We start from the raw sequence: 18,867 nt of genomic DNA on the forward strand, positions 1-18,867 counted from the left end.
GAACATCTCAAGGGTTGTCTTTTCACATTGTCAGTGGGAGAAGGGAGGAAGGTGGGGGGAGGAGGAGAGTTCTGAAGGTGGTATAATTTTTTTCCCCCTTTTTTTAGGTCTGTTAATAAACTTCTTTATATTCTTTCAAGTTTGGTGCCTGCTTTGCATTTCTCCTAATTCTTATCTCACAGAAGATAAACAGTAATGAGTATTTTGGACCAAACCACTACTCTAAATTGGTGTTTCTGCTCGGTTACAAACCCAACCCGCTACAAGCCCAATCCCCCAGATCTCCAGTTTAGACTATCCACCCAGGCAAGGCTCCCAAGCAGAACACCTGAGATGCTTTAAATCAAAAATGGGTTGACTAAAGGAAAATCAGGTAATTCTCACAGCCCAGCAGTGACAAGGCAGCTTGCCAGCTTTATCTCTTTCGTTTTTAAAAAATTGAAGTGGTCTATGGCTACACTGTACTAACCACTGTACAACTAGAAGTAAATCCACAAAGTAGAATGCCTGTATTATTCCTTTGACATTAAGATTTTAGTCCTTAGGAGGTAATTTCCCCCTAAATGTGTAGTTGATACGTCTTTAGTAGCAGAACTGGTGACTGAGCTGTCTGCTAGTGAAGTATTTGTTTTTTCTAGCCCTTCAAGGTACTGTTTCTTTATCCTCCTACCTAGCTTGAGGATACAAGATCCTTCATATTTTGACTGCAGCTTTTCTTCTTTGTGCCTGCCAAGGGCAGTTTCATGAAGTACGGGACTCCCCTCCTGCAGCATTAGCTCGCTGCTGGTGACAGACTGGGATTATTTTTCGCACAAATGGTTTTGGCTTTCCCTAGAATGGTGTAGCCATCCCAACATATGCTCTTATCCGTGCCTCCTTTCCAGTACTGACGTTCTGTGGGACTGCTGTCCCGGGCAGCTGGGCAGTGCTGGCTAACAGAGCTGCAGAGAGTAAGCAGAATGAGCCCCTTTAGCCCCGTAACTGGGCTTTGTGTTCCTGGTCGTGGATCTGTACCTACGTGCACGGCTTTCCCTCTTAAGATGCTGGCAACTGAGCAGCTGGAAAAAATGAACGCTGCTACACCCCTCCCCTGCCCCCCCCCCCGAATTTAAAATATTTTTTAAAAAAGCTGCCAGAGCGTCTGTGCGGAGTTTCACGGCACAGTCGGGCAGGCTCTGGTACGCTCAGCGCAGCCTTCGGCATCCCCAAACGCCACGTCCCGACCGTGACACCGCTGCAGCCCGCGCCGCCGGGGCACGGAGCAGAGGAGAAACGAGACCCGCGGATTCCATATAGTAATTGAACTAAAACTATTTCGATTAATTAATTTTATTAATTGTACTCGCTGCCGGGCGCCCCCCGCGAGGGGCCCTGCTGCGCGCAAGGCATGCCGGGATTTGTGGTCCCGGCCGTGCCGCGGGGTCTTCTCAGGGTGGGGACGCGCGCTCGCTGCCTGGCGTTGTTTGACCCTTCCAGCGCCCCGTCCTCCCCCCTTCCCCCGCCCGTTGCCTCGACGCCGCTCGCCGCAGCACATTCCTGCGCGGGCTCCGCGGCGGGGAGGGGGGTGTTCTTCTTCCGGGTCTGCCCGTGCTGGAGCCTGAACAGAAAAGTGAGATCTTTGGCTCGTCCCAGGCTTCTCTCCCACAAAAACAACCCGTTTTCCGGGCTCGGACCCGCGTCTCTGTTTAGCAATGCTGCTCCGCTCGGCGGATAGGCGGAGACCGCCGCGGACGGAGGCGGCGCCGGTCAGGCATGGGGTTGGGCGGCCCTAGAAAAGCCGGGTGAAGAGTGAGGCCGGGGGCCTCGGAGCCGCGCTCCCCGCCCTGAGATGCCAACCCGGCAGTCGGCGGCGCAGCTGCGAACGCTGTGCGTGGGGCCGCGGGGGCTCGGGAAGAGGGCGAGCATGGGGAGCGGGGAGAGGGGCTGCGGTCTTGGGGGCTCTCCCTCACCGCAGGGCGGGGGTTGAGAGTTGAGCCTTCCCCACGGAGCCGGGGTGGGCTGGAGAAGGGGGGGAATGGCGGGCGGTGGGGGTTCGAGTACTGGTGCCGCTGAGTCCCGCTGTCGCGCAGGTCTGCCCCCCGTGTCCCGCCGCAGGATGGAGTTCGAGCTCCTGGAGAACGACGTGCTGGAGTCGCTGGAGGACCTGGGGTACGTGTCCGGGGGTGGGGGTGCGGGGCGCTCCCGGTGTGGGCCGGGAGCAGAGGGCGGCCCGGCAGGGGACACAGCGCCGCTGTCCGCTCCGCACAGGCGGAGCCGCTGTCGCTCCTGAGGGCCACAGCGCACGGCAGCGCCTGGAATGGTACCTTTTTGTCAGAGCTGCCCCCAGAGCGGGGCTGGTGATGATGCCCCAAGCCAGACGGGCAGGTTTTTAGCTGCACGGCCTTGGCGAGCGTTGCACTTCTCTGATCTCTTTGATTCTTGGGTGCCATCTCGTCGGTTGCTGCTCTGTTCTGCCTAGCGGTCCTAGCTGAGGGTGGGAAGGGATAAAGAGACCTTTAAAGATAAGTCAGACAAGAAGAAAACCTTCAGGCTTCATATTTAGTGGGGGGAAAAAATAGTAAAAAGAATCGCAAATTAGTGAGTGTTTGTTCTCTTTACATTTTTTAAAGTGTAATAGGAAAAGCACAGGAAACTTTCGCTGTTTAGACCTGTTACTTTGTCAGAGTAACAGGTAAAGGTTCCATAATTATGAAAGGGAGAGCATGGAGAACACGTCCTGCTGTAAGCTCCCATAGCTGTAAACTATTGAGAGTTCAGAGGACAGGCAGCTATAATTTCTGCTGGTTCTATGCAAACAGCTGTATTTACTCACATTGGCCCCATTCCCATAAATCACTTTATGGCTAGAGTCATTATGCTCCAACAAAGATTATATTTCCAGGCTAAGTTAGTGATGATAGTTGCAAAGCTTGACAAATAGGCTTCTGTTTTGGCAGGTATTTCTCCGACTGAAATGTGAAAAGGCCACTCTGCCACAATGAAAATACTGTGATTGGCTTCTTTTTTCTGTCATATGTTTAAAAGGGTACTAGTGGATTTGTGCTCCTGATTTGTGCAATTAGAGACAGAAAGTGTTGTTGATTTTTGACATAAAGAAATGAAGCAAACAGTGAAAGTAGGTGAACAAATAAGTCACATGAAGCAAAATTGACAACAGTAGTTGAAAAGAAAATTTGGAGGATGAAAGACATGAGACCTCAGCAGTATTGGTAACAACTGGGAAAACTTCTGCATGTGTCTAAAGGACTTCTGTTTCTTGGTGTCTGAAAAGACTGGGGTGTTTGAGGTTTTGGCAAAAGCTTCACGGTCTTCATGGTTCAACTTACTTTTTCTCACCAGATACTGAAGCCATTTCTAATATATTGCTTGTTGGGTTTTTTTTTTAATAGCATTGCATGTTAAAGAGCTGTTTCTTTTTGTAATTGTGCTTAAGGTGTTCAGATGGTGGCCTCTTGTCTTGTAAATCAGTTTGCTGAACTGTTGAGAAAGCAAACAGACGGGATAGTACAGTGTTACCAAAAGAATGTGTAGCTCTAGAACATGTGCCATTGGCAGAAACAGAAGGAAAAAGCTGCTTGCAAGGAATCTGCAAGTTGGATTATTGGCCAGATCGATGTGTAGGTGAAGTCATAGTTATCAGAAATAACACATTCAAGATGTTACCTCTGTTAAAGAAAAAATCTAGAAAAGGTGCCTCTAGAAAATGTGACCAGGGCCTTAAATCTTGATCCTCCCAAAGCAAAAGGCTTGCCACTGGTTCCTTTCTACTTTAATCTATAACTGGATGCTTCTATTCTGAGTCCCAGATGTTCCCCAGACCAACATGTGTATGTCTGAAACGTCTGTGGGATGGGAATTAAACTTGCTCTAATTAGCCTCTTGAAGTGTCCAGCCTACTGTGGTCATGGAGTAGGGTTGTAATGCATGAGATTACAGCTTCCCACCAGCTGCCAGTAGATTAACTCTGTCACAAATCAAGCTGCTCTGTGAGGTAAAAGTTATTTTTGAGTGTGGCTTCTTCATTTTACTTGGCTGAAGTAACAGGCCACTACAGTAAAGGCCAAATCCTTTGTATGTGATACTAAGCACAGGAGCAGAGTGAAGAGAATTCCATTTCAATTTGAGATTTTTTTTTTTTTTTATTCCTGATATTTGCCAAGAGTTTGCCTGAACTCATTGGATTGTTGTGATGTAGTAGGTGACTTTACCTGGAAGTTTCCAAGAGATTTCAGTTGGTTATATGCACTCTTGGATGTTCTCTTTTGGGGACAGTATACCAAAATATTGTACAATTTTTTTCTAAAATACTCGGGTGAACTCTAACTTGTGTTTGTACCTGGTTAATAAGGCAGCCTTCTCCCTACTCTTCAGTCTCCCCCCTGAGAGATGTCCTGAAAACTGTTTTCTAAGATCTGATTGTAAACTCATGCTTTCTTACACTAGGTCTGATATTTGGCTTATTTTGCTTATGCAAAGAACTAATTCCATTGATTTTTCTTGTGCTTATTTAGGGAGGTTGGGTTTTCAGGAGAGGATATTGTCATGCAGATCCCTTTTGTAATATTTCTATCAAAGGCTTTGTTTTGTATGGCAACCCTTTTATATGTGATAGGAAATGACAGAAAAGATGCACTTGTTCAGCAGTAATTATTCAACTGTAAAGCAGTATGTAGAGCTCAGGAAGGATTCTCTGAGACTGCAGTTGCCCTGGATAGATCTGTTGTCAGTAACATCTTCAAGAGATGGAGGCAGAGAAGTTGCCATTGTACATGGTAAGATTCTGGAGGAGGAAACCTTTGATGGTGATATTTTGTGACACAGTCTCTTGGATGGTAAATTAATGTGCACAGAAATGCTGAGTTTACTCAGATGTTTTCAGTGTGCTTCTTGCTACAGTTCAGTCCAGGAATCACCGCTCCTGGAGATCAGCACTGCAGACGTGTTGTGGTTGTAGCTCTCATATGTTTAGAGGATAAAATAAATCTATCAAAGGACATTAGACACAGCAAATATGAATATTAATTTTGTTTTACTTTGCAGTTACAAAGGCCCGTTGTTAGACGACGGAGCGCTGGCTCAGGCAGTCTCTCATGGAGCCAGCTCCCCTGAATTCACCAAACTCTGTGCTTGGTTGGTGTCTGAGTTACGGCTCTTCTGTAAACTAGAGGAAAACGTGCAGGCAACCAACAGTAAGTAGTCATAACTCCAGCACAAACATGCACTTAAAGGGTGTTCTTGCATGCCACAGAGATTAGGGCTGACGATATCTGTTGAACCAGGGAGTGTTGTCTGCACACTGCCAGATTTTGGGTATTTTCCACCTCAAGCTTGCCTAATGAACAGCCAGTGTAGGTTGAAATAATAGTGGCGATCAAACTGTCTTTCTTCTGAAATTAGCTTTTTCTTTCAATTTTTCAGCCATATTGTTTTTTAACGTTCTTAGGTGGATTTAGGGAAACATTAATGCTAGTGCGATTTTTATTAGATCGTGAGAATATTTTATTTAAATGCTTCCTTTTGTAATTTTGATGTCAGTAGTACTACTATTCAGGGTAACATTCTTCTGACTACGGTAACCATATTTTCTTTTTAGTGTTGGTTACCTTAACTCTGTGCTTTCTATGAATTTTTCCCTCTTCATGAAACACTCTGAGAAGGAGCCTGAAAATGATTGTTTGTTTTTCATTTTGGTGGAGGAAGCAAACCTTAGCTTTCAAAAAAAAAGTTGGTTTTGGTCAGCTAGTCGTGACATTCTACAGATTAAATTGTTAAATTGGTATAATAACCCATATTGCTGAATATCTAATATATTAACTCATAATGTCTTTATGAGCTGAGCTTTGTATTTACTCAGTGGCCAAAGGTTGTTGCCTTTTACCTCAGCATCTGTTGCTTCCTTTCTCTCTGTTTTTGACATGTTCATTCTTTCTTCTTTGAGTGTATTTCACATTCTTTCTCTGTAGCAATACAGTACCTCACCCCTTCTAGTAGTATAAGGTTCCTATTCTATGCTTTGTGTAAAAATACAATCCAGAAGTTTTCAAACACCAATTTCAAGTTCTTTAAACACAGTGATAGAAACATGTTAGCTGGAGTACCTTCAAGTCCTACCTTCATTTTGTATGTCTTGAGTTTGGGAATAACAGACATTTGGGGATGAAGTCTCTTTCCAAAAGATAAAAAATAGTTACTTCTCGTCACTGTTTCTTTTTACCTAAAAAATTCTGATTAGTTTCAGTAATTTTTGACAGAAATATCAGTCAAAGGTTTTGTTTACATGACTTAATTATTTTTAAAGGATATTGATATGAAATAAAATCAGTTGACAAATGTGGGCTTACAGGGAGAAGAAATAGAAAAAAAAAGAGCATTCATAAGCCATGTTTATTATTCATGACTTTGTCATAACTATCTGAGACATTTGTAATGGGAAGAGATAATTGATATTTAAAATACACCTGTAAAATTTGTGATGTTTTTAATGTCCCCTTTCATTGTAGAAGTTGCCAGTGCCTGTCTGTTGTAGCTTGGAAAAGCTGTCAGTGAAACAAAATTTTACATTAGTGAAGCATATCATGGTTCCAAATAGGTTATGCTGTGTCTTGGAGGAACCCAAGAAATGCACTTGGCCTCCATTAAAAACAGGTCTTAGTATTAAATAGCAACTCAAGCAAAAGATTTATTTTTTTAAATAACTAATTCATTCTAATCATAGCCCCATATATATTAGCAGTGAATGAATGATTATTCTTTTCTTTCTAAGGTCCAAATGAAGCAGAAGAATTTCAGCTTGAAATGAGTGGGTTGCTGTCTGAAATGAACTGTCCGTATGCGTCATTAACATCAGGAGATGTGACAAAACGCCTTCATAATCAAAAGAACTGTCTCTTGCTGCTTAGTAAGTTAAAAGGGTGCTTGCAAGCAAATCTGGTTTTCTGCAAGATTCATAGTATTGTTTCTTCCACTTAATGAGATACTGGTTTGTCTAGCACAATGTACCACAGTGTAGTTACCTAAAAATATGCATTATTTTTTCTGTAATTTACAGTGTCAGAGTATGACACTTCTGGGTTTACCAGTCAATGCGTAGCCAGTATATGACGGAAGATATTATGAGTATTAACCTTTTTTGCATTCACGAGCAAAAAGCCTGTCCTATTACTTCTGAAAAGGCACAACAAAAAGGGGATTATTTGAAGAATTCTGCCTGAATTTAGCTACTGAACTCCACTTAGCATGGTTGTAAAAATGACCACTAACATCAGATGCATCATAGTTTTGGAGCCCCCTCCCAGTGTGATGACTTGCAAGGTGCCACAAAACTTGCATTTTCCTACACTGACAACAGTTGGAATTGTTATGAAAGAGAGAATGTTTTATCCCAACTTCCAGTTCTTTTGATCATCATCCTTAGCAAATAGCTGTTGCCTTCTGCTGACTGAAAGGAAATTAATGTTAGCAATGGTGATGTCTTTTCTGCCCATCAAATCTCTACAGCTAAATTGGTTTTATTTCTGCCTATGAAATGTTAGAGGAGAAGAAATAGTACTTGAATTTGTAAAAGGTGTGTGATATTGACTCACATTAAAATAAAAAAATACAAGTCTCTGAGTTAGAAATTGCAGTACTAGTTTTAATCTGATCTCAAATTAAATGTGAGTTAATGTTTTATTTGCTTCCTCAGTTGCTGCTGATTCTTTAACTTTTCAAAAAGAAATTTAGTTCTGCCTTCATCTGAGATACAAAAGTTAATTACAGAGTAGGTTCCTGTATTTCAACAGTAGATGAGAAGACTTAATCTGAATATTTTTTGTAGTATGTTCAAAAATGTCGGATGAAGTGAGGTAGCTGTTGCATTTAAAATAATTTGTAGCTCAACCAATCTCCTGTTCAGCTTATTTTCTCTCAGCCAAGCCATTCAATAAATTTGGCTTGTCTGTGACACACAGTTTATCCCAGAGGTCCTTTGGGATGTACGTTTTGGTAATATAAGGCCGTGTTCAGGAGCTGAACTTTGGTATCCTATCTGGCAGGATTACTGTGTTTACTGTCAAATGTGAAATTGCAATAGTGCCAAACTCCTTTTTTGTGCACCACGATAGTTGCATAGCTTTCTTAAGCTGCATCAAGTGAACTTATTAGGTATCCTGTTGTGAGCCATAAAACTAGGTTTTTTTGGGAGAAACAGGATAAACCTCTGTAATGAAATGCCAGGGTATTTTACACTTCAATGAAATGCAGCACAGTTTATGTCACTTGGAAGATGTAGCAGTATTGCTGAGAGAGGAATGCACCAAATAAACCTGAGTAGTTAGGATTGATTGCCCTGAGTGTGCAGCATCACTAGAATACAATGTTAGGTAGTGGCATCTGCAAAAACAAAAAGTACAAGAGTTTCAGGCTGGTTCAGAAGAGGTCTGCAAAAAAGAATCACTATCTGAAGAACATTTGTCTTAGTGACAGACTTAAAAATTTTTGTCATTATCAGAGGAGGTTGAAGGTAGCTTAAATGAGATCTCTAAGTTTTTGAAACAAAATTATTCTGGTAGTTTCTTTTCCAGTAGGCCTGAAAAGAGTGTAAATAATTGGAAGTTCAGTGTAAGAAAACCCTGTATAAAGTATTGCTGAAAGACCTGAGAGAGGATGCTTCACTGCTTTACATATTCTAAGAACTTTTTTATTTATAAGGTGTTCTGTATCTTTAGCAGAAGACATTTTAGAGATCTAGAAGAAATTCTAGAGATCATTAAAATGCTGTGTTTTATTAATCTTTTTATCTGCCCAATTTTATGAATAATAAGCTTCTTTTGTACAGCCATGGGTCTACTTCTCTGCTCACAAGTGTGTCTGCAGTATCAATTTTTCTTATTTTTAGAAATGTTTATGTACGTTATTGCTATGGTCACTGAGTATGACTAATGAGAAGAGTATTGCTAAACCTGTGCATTTTTTAAAAGTCAAACCTTAAAGTTGTGACACCTGCCAACAAAGGCTCTTTGTATCATTATAAATTTGTATCACTGTAAATGACACCTGATGCTGAAATTCTGGGCATATACTGTGTCAAAATTGTGATTTTGATTTTTCTCTGTTTGATAAAGGACTTACAATGTAGTGGTAGGCTCTTACAGTTCTGATATTGAAGAGAACTTCAGCCATTCTAGCTTCTATTTCATCAGTTACAGCCTTCCTTTCCGAAGTTATTGTAAACATGAATTCTCAATAGTACTTCTAAGTGGGATTATTTTTCCACTCTGCATTTTGCGTGGGAAAGTAGAGGAGATTCACCCAACATTTCAATTCTCTTTACTCGTTTCCTTGCTTTTTTCCTAGAGCCTCAAGAAGTGCTTGCTTGACTACCCTTAATGCACATCCCAGTCCCTCATCCTGCTTGTTTCCATGTTCCTAGTTTCTTGTCTTTGCTGGGTGAAGCATGAAGGAAAAGAGCTGTGCTCTGTTGAACTCTGGGATTAATACCTGCTGGAATCATGGGGATTTTTTCCAGGCTTTAATTGGTTGTACTAAACCTGTCCTCTGTTTGTTGTGTTCTGTGGATACAAAATTTCTATCCCTCACTCTATCTAAAACAGTCCATTTGCACAGCTGTTGTTTGTAAGCACTTGAGTTTTCACTGGCTCTAAAATAACTTAACTCTGCTGGATCTGATGGTCAAATCTAATTTTTCTTACCCCAGCATACCTCATCTCAGAACTGGAAGCTGCCAGAATGCTGTGTGTGAATGCCCCTCCTAAAAAAGCCCAGGAAGGAGGTGGCAGTGAAGTCTTTCAGGAGCTGAAAGGCATATGTATTGCTTTAGGCATGTCCAAGCCTCCCGCCAACATAACGATGTTCCAGTTCTTCAGTGGAATTGAAAAAAAAGTAAGATCCAAAGGAAGAAAAGTTGGAATACTTATGATGTTACTGTTTTGATGGAAAATAGTTCTGCTACCTGGGCGACATTTGTCTCTTGTGAAACTCCAGTGTTTGAATTGTGAAGGAGAGTTAATGTGTTTTACTGCATATGCAAAGAGAATTTTGAAAATGATTTTAAAGGCTTTTTCCATGCCAAGGCATGAGGTCAGGGACTACTGCTATCATTGCCTTGCAGGGTGACTGCTCTAGGTTTTAATGCCATCACTTGCTGCAGGAGACATAGAAAATGCTGAGCTTAGGCCTCAGGAAGAATGTTAAAGAGAAATGTTTTTCAAGAAATACACCTAAACAAATTTGTGTGGGATGATGTTTTTATTTTTTTAGTGTTTTAAAAATGTTTCAATTAAAAGGTGGTGTAACTAAAGCAAAACTTAACACCTTTTCCCTAAGACTTCATCAATTTGTGAGATTCCATTTATTTGTATTCCTTACATGTGTGTGTTCTCTGGGCTGTTGTGATTTTTTAAAATAAGTTGTGCCCAAACTCCTAAAATGCAAGTTAGATTTAAAATTTCATATTAAAGATTTTTCTCCTTTTGATTGTAAAGAGGGGTCCTTCTTTGGGTCATGTTATATTTCACATGGTCTTAATATAAGCTTTTTGATACAAATGTGGGTTTTTTTCTGAATTAAAGAGAGGATGTGTAGAATAATCCCTCTGGCTTCAAGAGGAGCTGCACCTCATGGTATCTTTGTTTTAACTGTTGATCTAGTCTGTAGTTCCTTCTCTTAATTTCTAAGTAATTATAGCTGAGACTACCAGAAATCTAAAAACAGTTGCCTTCCAAAAGAAGTGTGCATGGTTCTCTGTTCCAGAGAAAATAACGTGATATTGGAGGTTGCTCTGTCATACCTCTGACTATCCAACAGTCCTGTCCTTTAACTTGAATCTTGAAAAGCTAATTTTGTTAGCCAAAGCTTATAATTTTGTGTCTCCTAACAGCTGAAGGAGACTCTAGCAAAGGTTCCACCTAATCATGTTGGAAAACCTTTACTGAAGAAGCAACTGGGACCAGCTCACTGGGTGAGTAGTTGCAGGTATTAGAGCCCGTTTGCCTTTTTCAAGTATATAAAGTATTGATCTTGATTCTGTGTGTTGCAAAATGATTCTTCTTTCTGAGGACAAGATGATAATTTCTTGCAGTATAATGTATATGTTGGTGCAATAAATGTGCAGCAACTGATAAGATCTTAGACTCGTGAATCTCTGGGTCCAGGTGCAGGTTAAACTTTTCTAAAATAAAAGATCTACAGTGGTGGTGCTGACCAGCATGCTTGTGCAGTAGCTTAAACCTTCCTCTCCTGGCCTTTGCCAGCACTGTCTGTGTGATCTAGCCCAGCTGAGATGGTGTCATGTCTGCTCCTGGGCCTTTTTTTTTAGCTAAACTATGGGTCTTTTCATAATGCCCTCCTCTTTCTCTCATTTGGAGTAGTCTGCTTCCTTCCCAGCCTCTCCAAGAGGCAGTGAGTATGCAGGTAGGAGCTGGGAGAGATGTTGTACACCCAGGCTGCAGAGCCGGGATCTTCTCCAGCTGGGATTTGTCACCTGCTGTTCTAGGAGGATGGTGCCTGGGTTAATCACTGCTGCTGCACCAAGCACAAAGCTATGGCTGCTGCTGCAAGACTTCAGGTCTCTCTTGCTTAAGGCTGAAGCATATCTTCTCCCAGTAGTCTGCTTCCTTCAGTGTTTGTACTGTTGAGACTAAAGTGGGCCCCACTGCCCCCCCTCCAGCCAGGCCTCTGTCGATACATAAATTATTTCCCTAATGGTGCATTATCTCTCCTGCTGCTCTAACTAAACCACTTTGTGCTACCAGGTGTGTTTCTCGTGGTGACTTTTTCCTTTAGGGCACTTTGTTGTTTTTCCTGTATGCAGATTGTACTTTAATCAAGATCCTCTTACAGTACTGTACTTACTTACTTTTAGTCCTTTATCTTTGCTCTTTGGCCTTAAGCTTACTACTTTTTAAGAAGGCAAGGATGTCCTGTCCTGTTTCCTAGGACTTACATATGCCCTTGCTTCAGCTTGTTGCCTGTAGTATATTGTCACCTTTGCTTCTCTGTCCTGGTGGATGTTGAGAAAACAGTGTGTGCAGTTTTTGTGCTGTTAGAAATGGTAGAAGGCTGAACATGAGCCTTGGAAGCTTCAGGAAGATAACATCTGCAGGCACAGCTTGGCTGTGAGTCCATTTGACAAGGTAGATAATTGCAATCTTAAGCTCTGCATAGTATCTCTGTGTGTCATCCACGTAGTTTATTAAGTAGAAATGTTCTATTTATGATCTGTAAATAATGCTTGCAAATTTTTGTTTCAGGAAAAAATTGAAGCAATTAATCAAGCCATAGTCAATGAATACGAAGTCCGAAGAAAACTGTTAGTCAAACGTTTGGATGTTACTGTGCAATCCTTTGGCTGGTCAGATAGAGCTAAGGTACAAATAACTTGCTGTGAAGTAGTGGTTAATGGTAACCCTTTATAATAAGTATCTCCGCAAAATTGCATCATTGTTTTGTCCTTCGTGAGTCAGAAATAATCACAGGAGTTGTCTGGTTTTGTTTTGAGTATCTGAAGAAGTTTATGACAGTGTAAGAGGATTAAAAATATTTTACTTAAAACTGATTTGTTGGGTTTTAAATCAGTTTGTAAAATGAGAAGACAGACCATGTGTAACTACACACCAAAGCCACTAGAAAAAATAGAGATTACTGATCCAACCATGTTCAGAGTACCATAATGTGAACCATTAGGTGCTGTGTCTCGTGTGATGGTAGAAAAACATCTTCCTGTTGACCATCCGGTGTCTTACTTTGTGCTGTCCACAGCAGTCAGATTTCCTTAACTCAAAGTGTGTCTGCAAGCACAGCTTCCCAGATGCACATGAGAAAAGCTGCTAAGGCTCTACTTGTTCTTACCTCATAGACAGGGTAGTACTTTATGTGCTTCTTTTGTCTTTGAACCGTGCAAGTGGCTGTGGCATGAGATCTGTTCTCCTTTGAGTATGTGATGCATAATCTGCTTTTAGAAATAATTACATGGTTTCCCTATTTCCTATGTCTCAGAAGGAAATGACAAGATTTAAAAAGTAAATGTAATTTAGTTTCTAGGACTAAACTGGATCTGCTAACATGGTGTTTAAGAATGCTGCTGACAGTGTTTGAGTTATTAGTGCTAAACTGTGGCACATAGAATCAAGTGGGTTTTTTAAATAAATGTTTTTTTCAAAAAGCAACTGTACTTTAATAATAAACTGTGACCTGTCCCATTTTCTGTTTCATCATCTGAGTAGGACTTCTACTGGTGTACTCTCTCTTAAACCTTGTATTCTTCAGGCTTTTTAGTAGATGACTGAAGAACTAGCTGACTGTTTAAGTATTTTAATAGTAAATAAAAATGAGCAAAAATGTGAATTATGTTTAAAAAGCAGGGATTTCTAATTGTGTTACAGCTTTGCCATCTTTATCCATGTGTTTTTGGTTTTTTTCCTAGGAATTCTCAGATATTTTTGAACTTGACTAGCTACACAAAATATTTTCACAAAACCCACAAGTTGTGTATATGCATTTATATCTATTAAAATGCAATTTTTTTTTAGAAGCATAACAGTACAAAATTGGAGAATGTTGCTGTAGTATTCCAGTTTGTTTTGACAGTAACTTTTAGCTAGATGGTAATTTTATTTTTTATTTGAAAAGTATCAGAATACAGTAGTATGACTAAATAGCCATTTCTCCAGGTAGTGGAAATGCCAGGGGAAACAAAACCCTTGCAGTCTATTAATAGGGATTTTTTCAAGTTAAAATTTCAAGTTTCACCTATAACAGTATCATAGCACCAAAACATTGTGTTCAGAGCTCAGTCAGACTTACCAGGGAAAAGCACACTAGTACTCTGGTGAATACATTTGCTTCTCCTACCTTTAGCCAGTGTCATATTCCAGTTTTCTGCCTTTAGATGGAAAATAAGATTTTAGGATTTTAAAATGTGCTCCTAAGTTTTTGTGCTGTTAAGATATGTTGGAGAACCTGGTTTGCCTATCCTCACTGCCTTCATCTGCATTCAGATAGCAATCTGGTTTATCCCAACTGCATCACACACTATACTCTGTTGATAACTGAAGGGAGACGTAAGTTGTGTGGTAACTCGTGTCTGGTAGCACAGATTCCTCATGTGTCTCAGCTGGAAAATTTTGGAGGTGTTCAAAAAAGCCAGAATGGTTAGTAGAGGAAGAGACATTGCATGCAAGGCAAAGTTGAGTGTAGGATCTCATTTCTAGTTCTGCCAGTTGCTCTTGGTGCCTTGTCTTTGTGAAGAAGCTGACTGGAATGAAGAGTGAAGAGTTAACAGGACCTTTTTCTGCTGGGAAGTGTTGGAGATGGGGTGATGCTGGCCTAACTGGAATGGGTGCGGGTCAGGGTGAAAGCACAGAAGGAGGCCTGAAGCCTAAACACAAATGCGTTTAGCTTTCAGTGTCTTCTGGACACTAGCAGAAATTCACATAACTATATGACACACTTCTATTACGTGTTTGACTGCCTGGAAGTAATACAGTCTGCATGTATATACATTGTTAAAATTGTCAGCTCATTGGTGTCTTGGCAGTTCAGTCAGAATTGTGTTTCCTATTTACTTAAGAAATGAATGTGACAAATGCTAGTTTTGTTGAAGTAATCCTTAGTTATAAAGTACTTCTCACTGATTTTATATTAACTTTTTTGTTCTATTTGCAGTAGTGGCTTGTTATTCATTGCTGATTTGATTCTTCTGTTGAGGTGTCCCATTGCTTTAACTGACTGGGTTTTATTTTTCTTTACTCCAACAGAGTCAAACAGAAAAACTGGCTAAAGTCTACCAGCCAAAGCGTGCCCTCTTATCTACTAAGTGCACTATATCAATTGCAAACCTCTTGGCGGCTCGGCAAGATCTGTCAAAGATTATGAGAACAAGCAGCGGGTCCATCCGAGAGAAGACTGCATGTGCCATTAATAAGGTACCTTTGGTGACTAATGGCTTTTGTTCTTTTAGGAATATTTAAGTAACTTGAATGTAGTAACAAATCCTACTTTTTTTCAGGATTCTAAGTGGAATTTGGAAATACAGGATAAGAAACTTGGTGTTTATACATTCCAGATAATGCATTAGTGCATTATGGATAGTGCAAGTTCAGCTATTGAGGTTCACAGTGTCTCTTCTTTGGGGCAGTAAAAAATTGCTGAAGTACCTTGGATTACTTTCAGTGGGAGTAGGCCTGCTCTGTCTTACCATAATTACTGTAGTCATTACACTACTGCTACCTAATTCTGTCACCATGTCTAAAATAACACCTACATAGTAACTGTATTTCTGGTCTATGTAAATAGAATGTACTAAGATCACAAGGCAAGGATCCCACAAATGAGATTTCCCTGGGTACACAAATAGATTATAGTCAAGTGTATGGTTCCGATAACGACACAGTAGAAACATGACTTACACTAAACAATTTGCCTTGTTTCCAAAATTGATTTCACAAGAGTAATAGGCTCACAGAAGTAAACGTGCTGAATTTGCAGCTCAGTAGCTATGTACAGCAGCATACTTGGTGCTTTAAAACTGTGGGGATAGGTGCATGCTTTTCTACCTTCTGGGTGCCAACTGCACCTCAGGTAAAGCTCTAATTGATTTAGGAGAGAATAGTGGTGTGCTGATTTGACCACAGCCCATCCACCCCAGATAATTTCTGCACCTTTTTAGTGTTGTTGGAGTGTAAGAAATTAAGTGGTAAGACCGGTTGATTATATCATCGGAATGTATGTATGTTTTAGTAGGAATGCAGTATTGCTCTGCTGCTGATGCATAATCTGTTACCTTATCTCCATTATCAATATTAAATGTTTTCCAAGGCAGTAGCATGAAATAGCAAAGTAGCCTACTTCCGTTGAAGTTCCTTTGTTATATTGTTTTAAAGCAGTACAAATGTCCTGTCCTATTTTGTCTTGCTAAATTTTTAACATCACACCATCCTTAGACAGCTGAAGACTTCTAGAGTCTTGCTCCACTCTGATCAGTGCTGTCTCACACCTGTCTGTTGTTAAGTTTCTGTGTATCCTTACTGAAAAATAGAATTTTTTTCCGTTTATTTATCAAGTCAATGTCTTCTACAGCAATTCAGAGCACTAGTTAGGAGAGAGACTGTGTTGCACTGTACTTGTGCTTATTTGAGTTTAGCACTCTGGACTGATAAAGAGTTAAGTGAAAGACTGTGTTGGTGCTGCCCATGCTGGTGTGCCTGCTGTTTGAACAAAAAGCACAGGTCTCCTGACTTATCTTGTTAGCAGTGCTTCAAGTACTAGATAATCCCTGTTTAATTTTTGTTAACTGGAGACAGAGGTCTGTCACATTCAAACAGACAAAATTTGCCTCTGGATGTAAAAAACCTTGGAGTGGGTGCTGTCTGTGGTGTGTCTCAGTAAATGTGATTTCTCTGTGAGGTGTCACAACTCCTATGGCAGTTTTCCCTTTCCCTTTGCAGGTGCTAATGGGCAGAGTGCCTGACAGAGGAGGAAGGCCCAATGAAATCGAACCTCCACCTCCTGAGATGCCACCATGGCAGAAAAGACCGGAGGGTGGCTCACAACAAGGCGGTGGCAGAGGAGGAAGAGGTGGCTATGACTCTTCCTATGGAGGGCGGGGAGGTTATGACCATGGGGGTCATGACCGAGGAGGAAGAGGAGGCTATGACTCATCATATGGAGGGCGAGGAGGTCATGAACAAGGAAGCCATGATAGAGGGGGACGAGGAGGACGTGGTAGTTATGATCATGGCGGCAGAGGAGGAGGAGGAGGAAGAGGAAACAAGCTTCAAGGAGGCTGGACAGACGGCGGAAGTGGTGGCTACCAGGATGGCAGCTACAGGGAGAGCAACTACAGAGATGCAGGTTTTCAAACAGGTGGTTACCATGGTGGTGGTGGTGGCTACCAGGGAGGTGGCTATGGTGGCTACCAGTCATCATCTTACTCTGTAAGTGGCTACCAGGGGGGTGGTGGCGGTAGCTACCAGCAAGACAACAGATACCAAGATGGTGGGTCCCACAGTGACCGAGGGGGTGGACGTGGAGGAGGGAGGGGTGGCCGTGGTGGTCGTGGTGGCCGTGGAGGTCAAGGAGGTGGCTGGGGGGGCAGAGGTGGACAGAACTTTAATCAAGGAGGACAGTTTGAGCAGCACTTCCAGCATGGAGGTTATCAGTATAATCAGTCTGGCTTTGGACAAGGAAGACATTTCACCAGCTGAGGCTGCTAAAAATTTACACTTCAGCAGAGCTCACATAATAAAACCTGTTTTCAGAGGCCTGACTTAAATGCTGCTTTGAATTAGTACAGGTTTGTACACAGCAGGTAGAATCTCTTTGGGTGGGATGTTTTGCATTGAGCAAAGTACAACTTTGTGTAGACTTCTCCTCCCCATGCACCTCCAACCTGTCTGAATGAAAGGTATTGTCACTACACCCTGCACCCTAAACATCAACTAATAGTCATGCTTTTTTGATGTTGGACTGGTTCCCTCTGCTCAAAACATTTCTGTTTTGAATGTGCTTGCTGTGTTTGCCTTCTGTTTTGATTTGGATAAATACCAAGACCTGTCAAATTTGTCTGTTATAATACATAGTAGAACTTCTGCATTCCTCCCCCCCATAACCATTGTTGAGTTACACGTTCTAAACCAGTTCAGAGTGTTGCTTTTTGGCTTGCTGACCTCTTGTTTCAGTCTCCATGACGTTACAGCACGTGCGTGCGCACAGAGAGCTCCTCTGACAAATGGGATTTGTGTTATCTGAGCTCTGCTGTGGATGCCATGTTCAGTAGCCTTATCTCCTGCTAAACAACGTTTTCCCACCTGCTCAACTCTGAAGACTGACTGCCGCCAAAATCTGCAAAGATCATTTCAAACTAAGCTAAATTGTGAACTGATAGTGTGTGTAGGCCTGTAGTTAGGTGTAGCAATTCAAACTGACCTGCATCCATCCAAAACAAGTTGCTCCTCCTCCAAACCTAATTTTTACTTGAAATCAGCTAGAAAAAATGACAAACTGAAGTTTATTTTATTTGCAAGTTAATACCACTGGCTCAGCAAATCTAGGGCAATTTGTTTTGGGGGTTGTCTTTTTAAAGAAATGCACTACGGCCTGGGAATATTAGTTCCTGCCTGGAGGAAGCCCTTTTATTATTGCTGCAGAAAACAAAACCTGGCTGAGTTTGGTGTTCTAATGTTTGGGTTTTTTTTCTTTACTGAAAGCCGCATAATGCTTCTTGCTGGGTTTTTTGTGTACATAAACATTGTCAAAAAGCTGTGAAAGAAAATGGCTGAAGGTGTGCTGTTGTATAAAAGGTGAGCAATAAAAGTATCTGTATGTTCTGTTCGCTTTTGTGTCTTTTTCTTGACAGTAAAAAGCAGTTGCTAAAGTAGCTGGGAATCCATGGGGATTTCTGTCTGCTTCATCTTTTTAGTATTTTAATCTATTTTATGTTTTGTAATTGCCCCAGGTGTACCATGCATTCTGCTCTTTGAGGAGCTGTCAGAACAGGAGGAGGTGGGAAGAACTGACCTTCAGTTGCTCTGAGTTTTGTTCTGTTCCTCTCTCTGACCTGATGCAGCAGCTCGTAGTACTCTCTTCCTGTGTAAAGTGATTCTTAGGCTGTGTGAGCACCTGTCTCCCAGGTTATGCTCCTGCATGCCATGTGAACTAGGTATGCTGCTTCTGGGTACTTTCCTGATGCTCTCCAGCCTTGTGGAAATGTAGGTTCCTGCTACTGTGCTCAGATCACTGTAGGAGGCTGTGCTGATGGCAGTCTACTTGTTTTGTCCTTGGGGCTGAATCCAGATTGATGCAGGCAGGAGGAGTTCCTTGGGTTACAGTAATAGCACGAGTATCTGAGAGAATCTCTGTAATGCCAGTGTT

General features: G+C 41.5%; 1 protein-coding gene across 2 annotated transcripts; it reads left to right on the forward strand.

Moving 5' to 3' along the window:
• The first annotated feature begins 1,585 nt into the window (after positions 1-1,585).
• Positions 1,586-18,327, forward strand: FAM98A (family with sequence similarity 98 member A). 2 transcript variants are annotated; one of them, XM_032102515.1, is made up of 9 exons: positions 1,586-1,609; positions 2,070-2,148; positions 5,041-5,189; positions 6,764-6,898; positions 9,695-9,879; positions 10,877-10,957; positions 12,249-12,365; positions 14,754-14,921; positions 16,443-18,327. In XM_032102515.1, the coding sequence occupies exons 2-9, from the start codon at positions 2,096-2,098 to the stop codon at positions 17,199-17,201; spliced, it is 1,647 nt and encodes a 548-aa protein (XP_031958406.1). In that variant the 5' UTR covers positions 1,586-1,609; positions 2,070-2,095; the 3' UTR covers positions 17,202-18,327. The 2 variants fall into 2 exon arrangements, with proteins under 2 accessions (XP_031958406.1, XP_031958405.1); XM_032102514.1 differs by lacking the exon at positions 1,586-1,609 and adding an exon at positions 1,757-1,866.
• The last annotated feature ends 540 nt before the right edge of the window (positions 18,328-18,867 follow it).

This window comes from Corvus moneduloides, chromosome 3, assembly GCF_009650955.1.
Source record: "Corvus moneduloides isolate bCorMon1 chromosome 3, bCorMon1.pri, whole genome shotgun sequence".
NCBI classification, from domain to species: Eukaryota; Metazoa; Chordata; class Aves; order Passeriformes; family Corvidae; genus Corvus; species Corvus moneduloides.

Bases quoted from the DNA above. Each gene is read 5' to 3' on its own strand.
- FAM98A (XM_032102515.1), top strand. From the start codon at position 2,096: ATGGAGTTCGAGCTCCTGGAGAACGACGTGCTGGAGTCGCTGGAGGAC. The intron at 2,149-5,040 runs GTACGTGTCCGG...TTTACTTTGCAG, and splicing joins GAGTCGCTGGAGGACCTGGG to TTACAAAGGCCCGTTGTTAG. The intron at 9,880-10,876 runs GTAAGATCCAAA...GTCTCCTAACAG, and splicing joins TCAGTGGAATTGAAAAAAAA to CTGAAGGAGACTCTAGCAAA.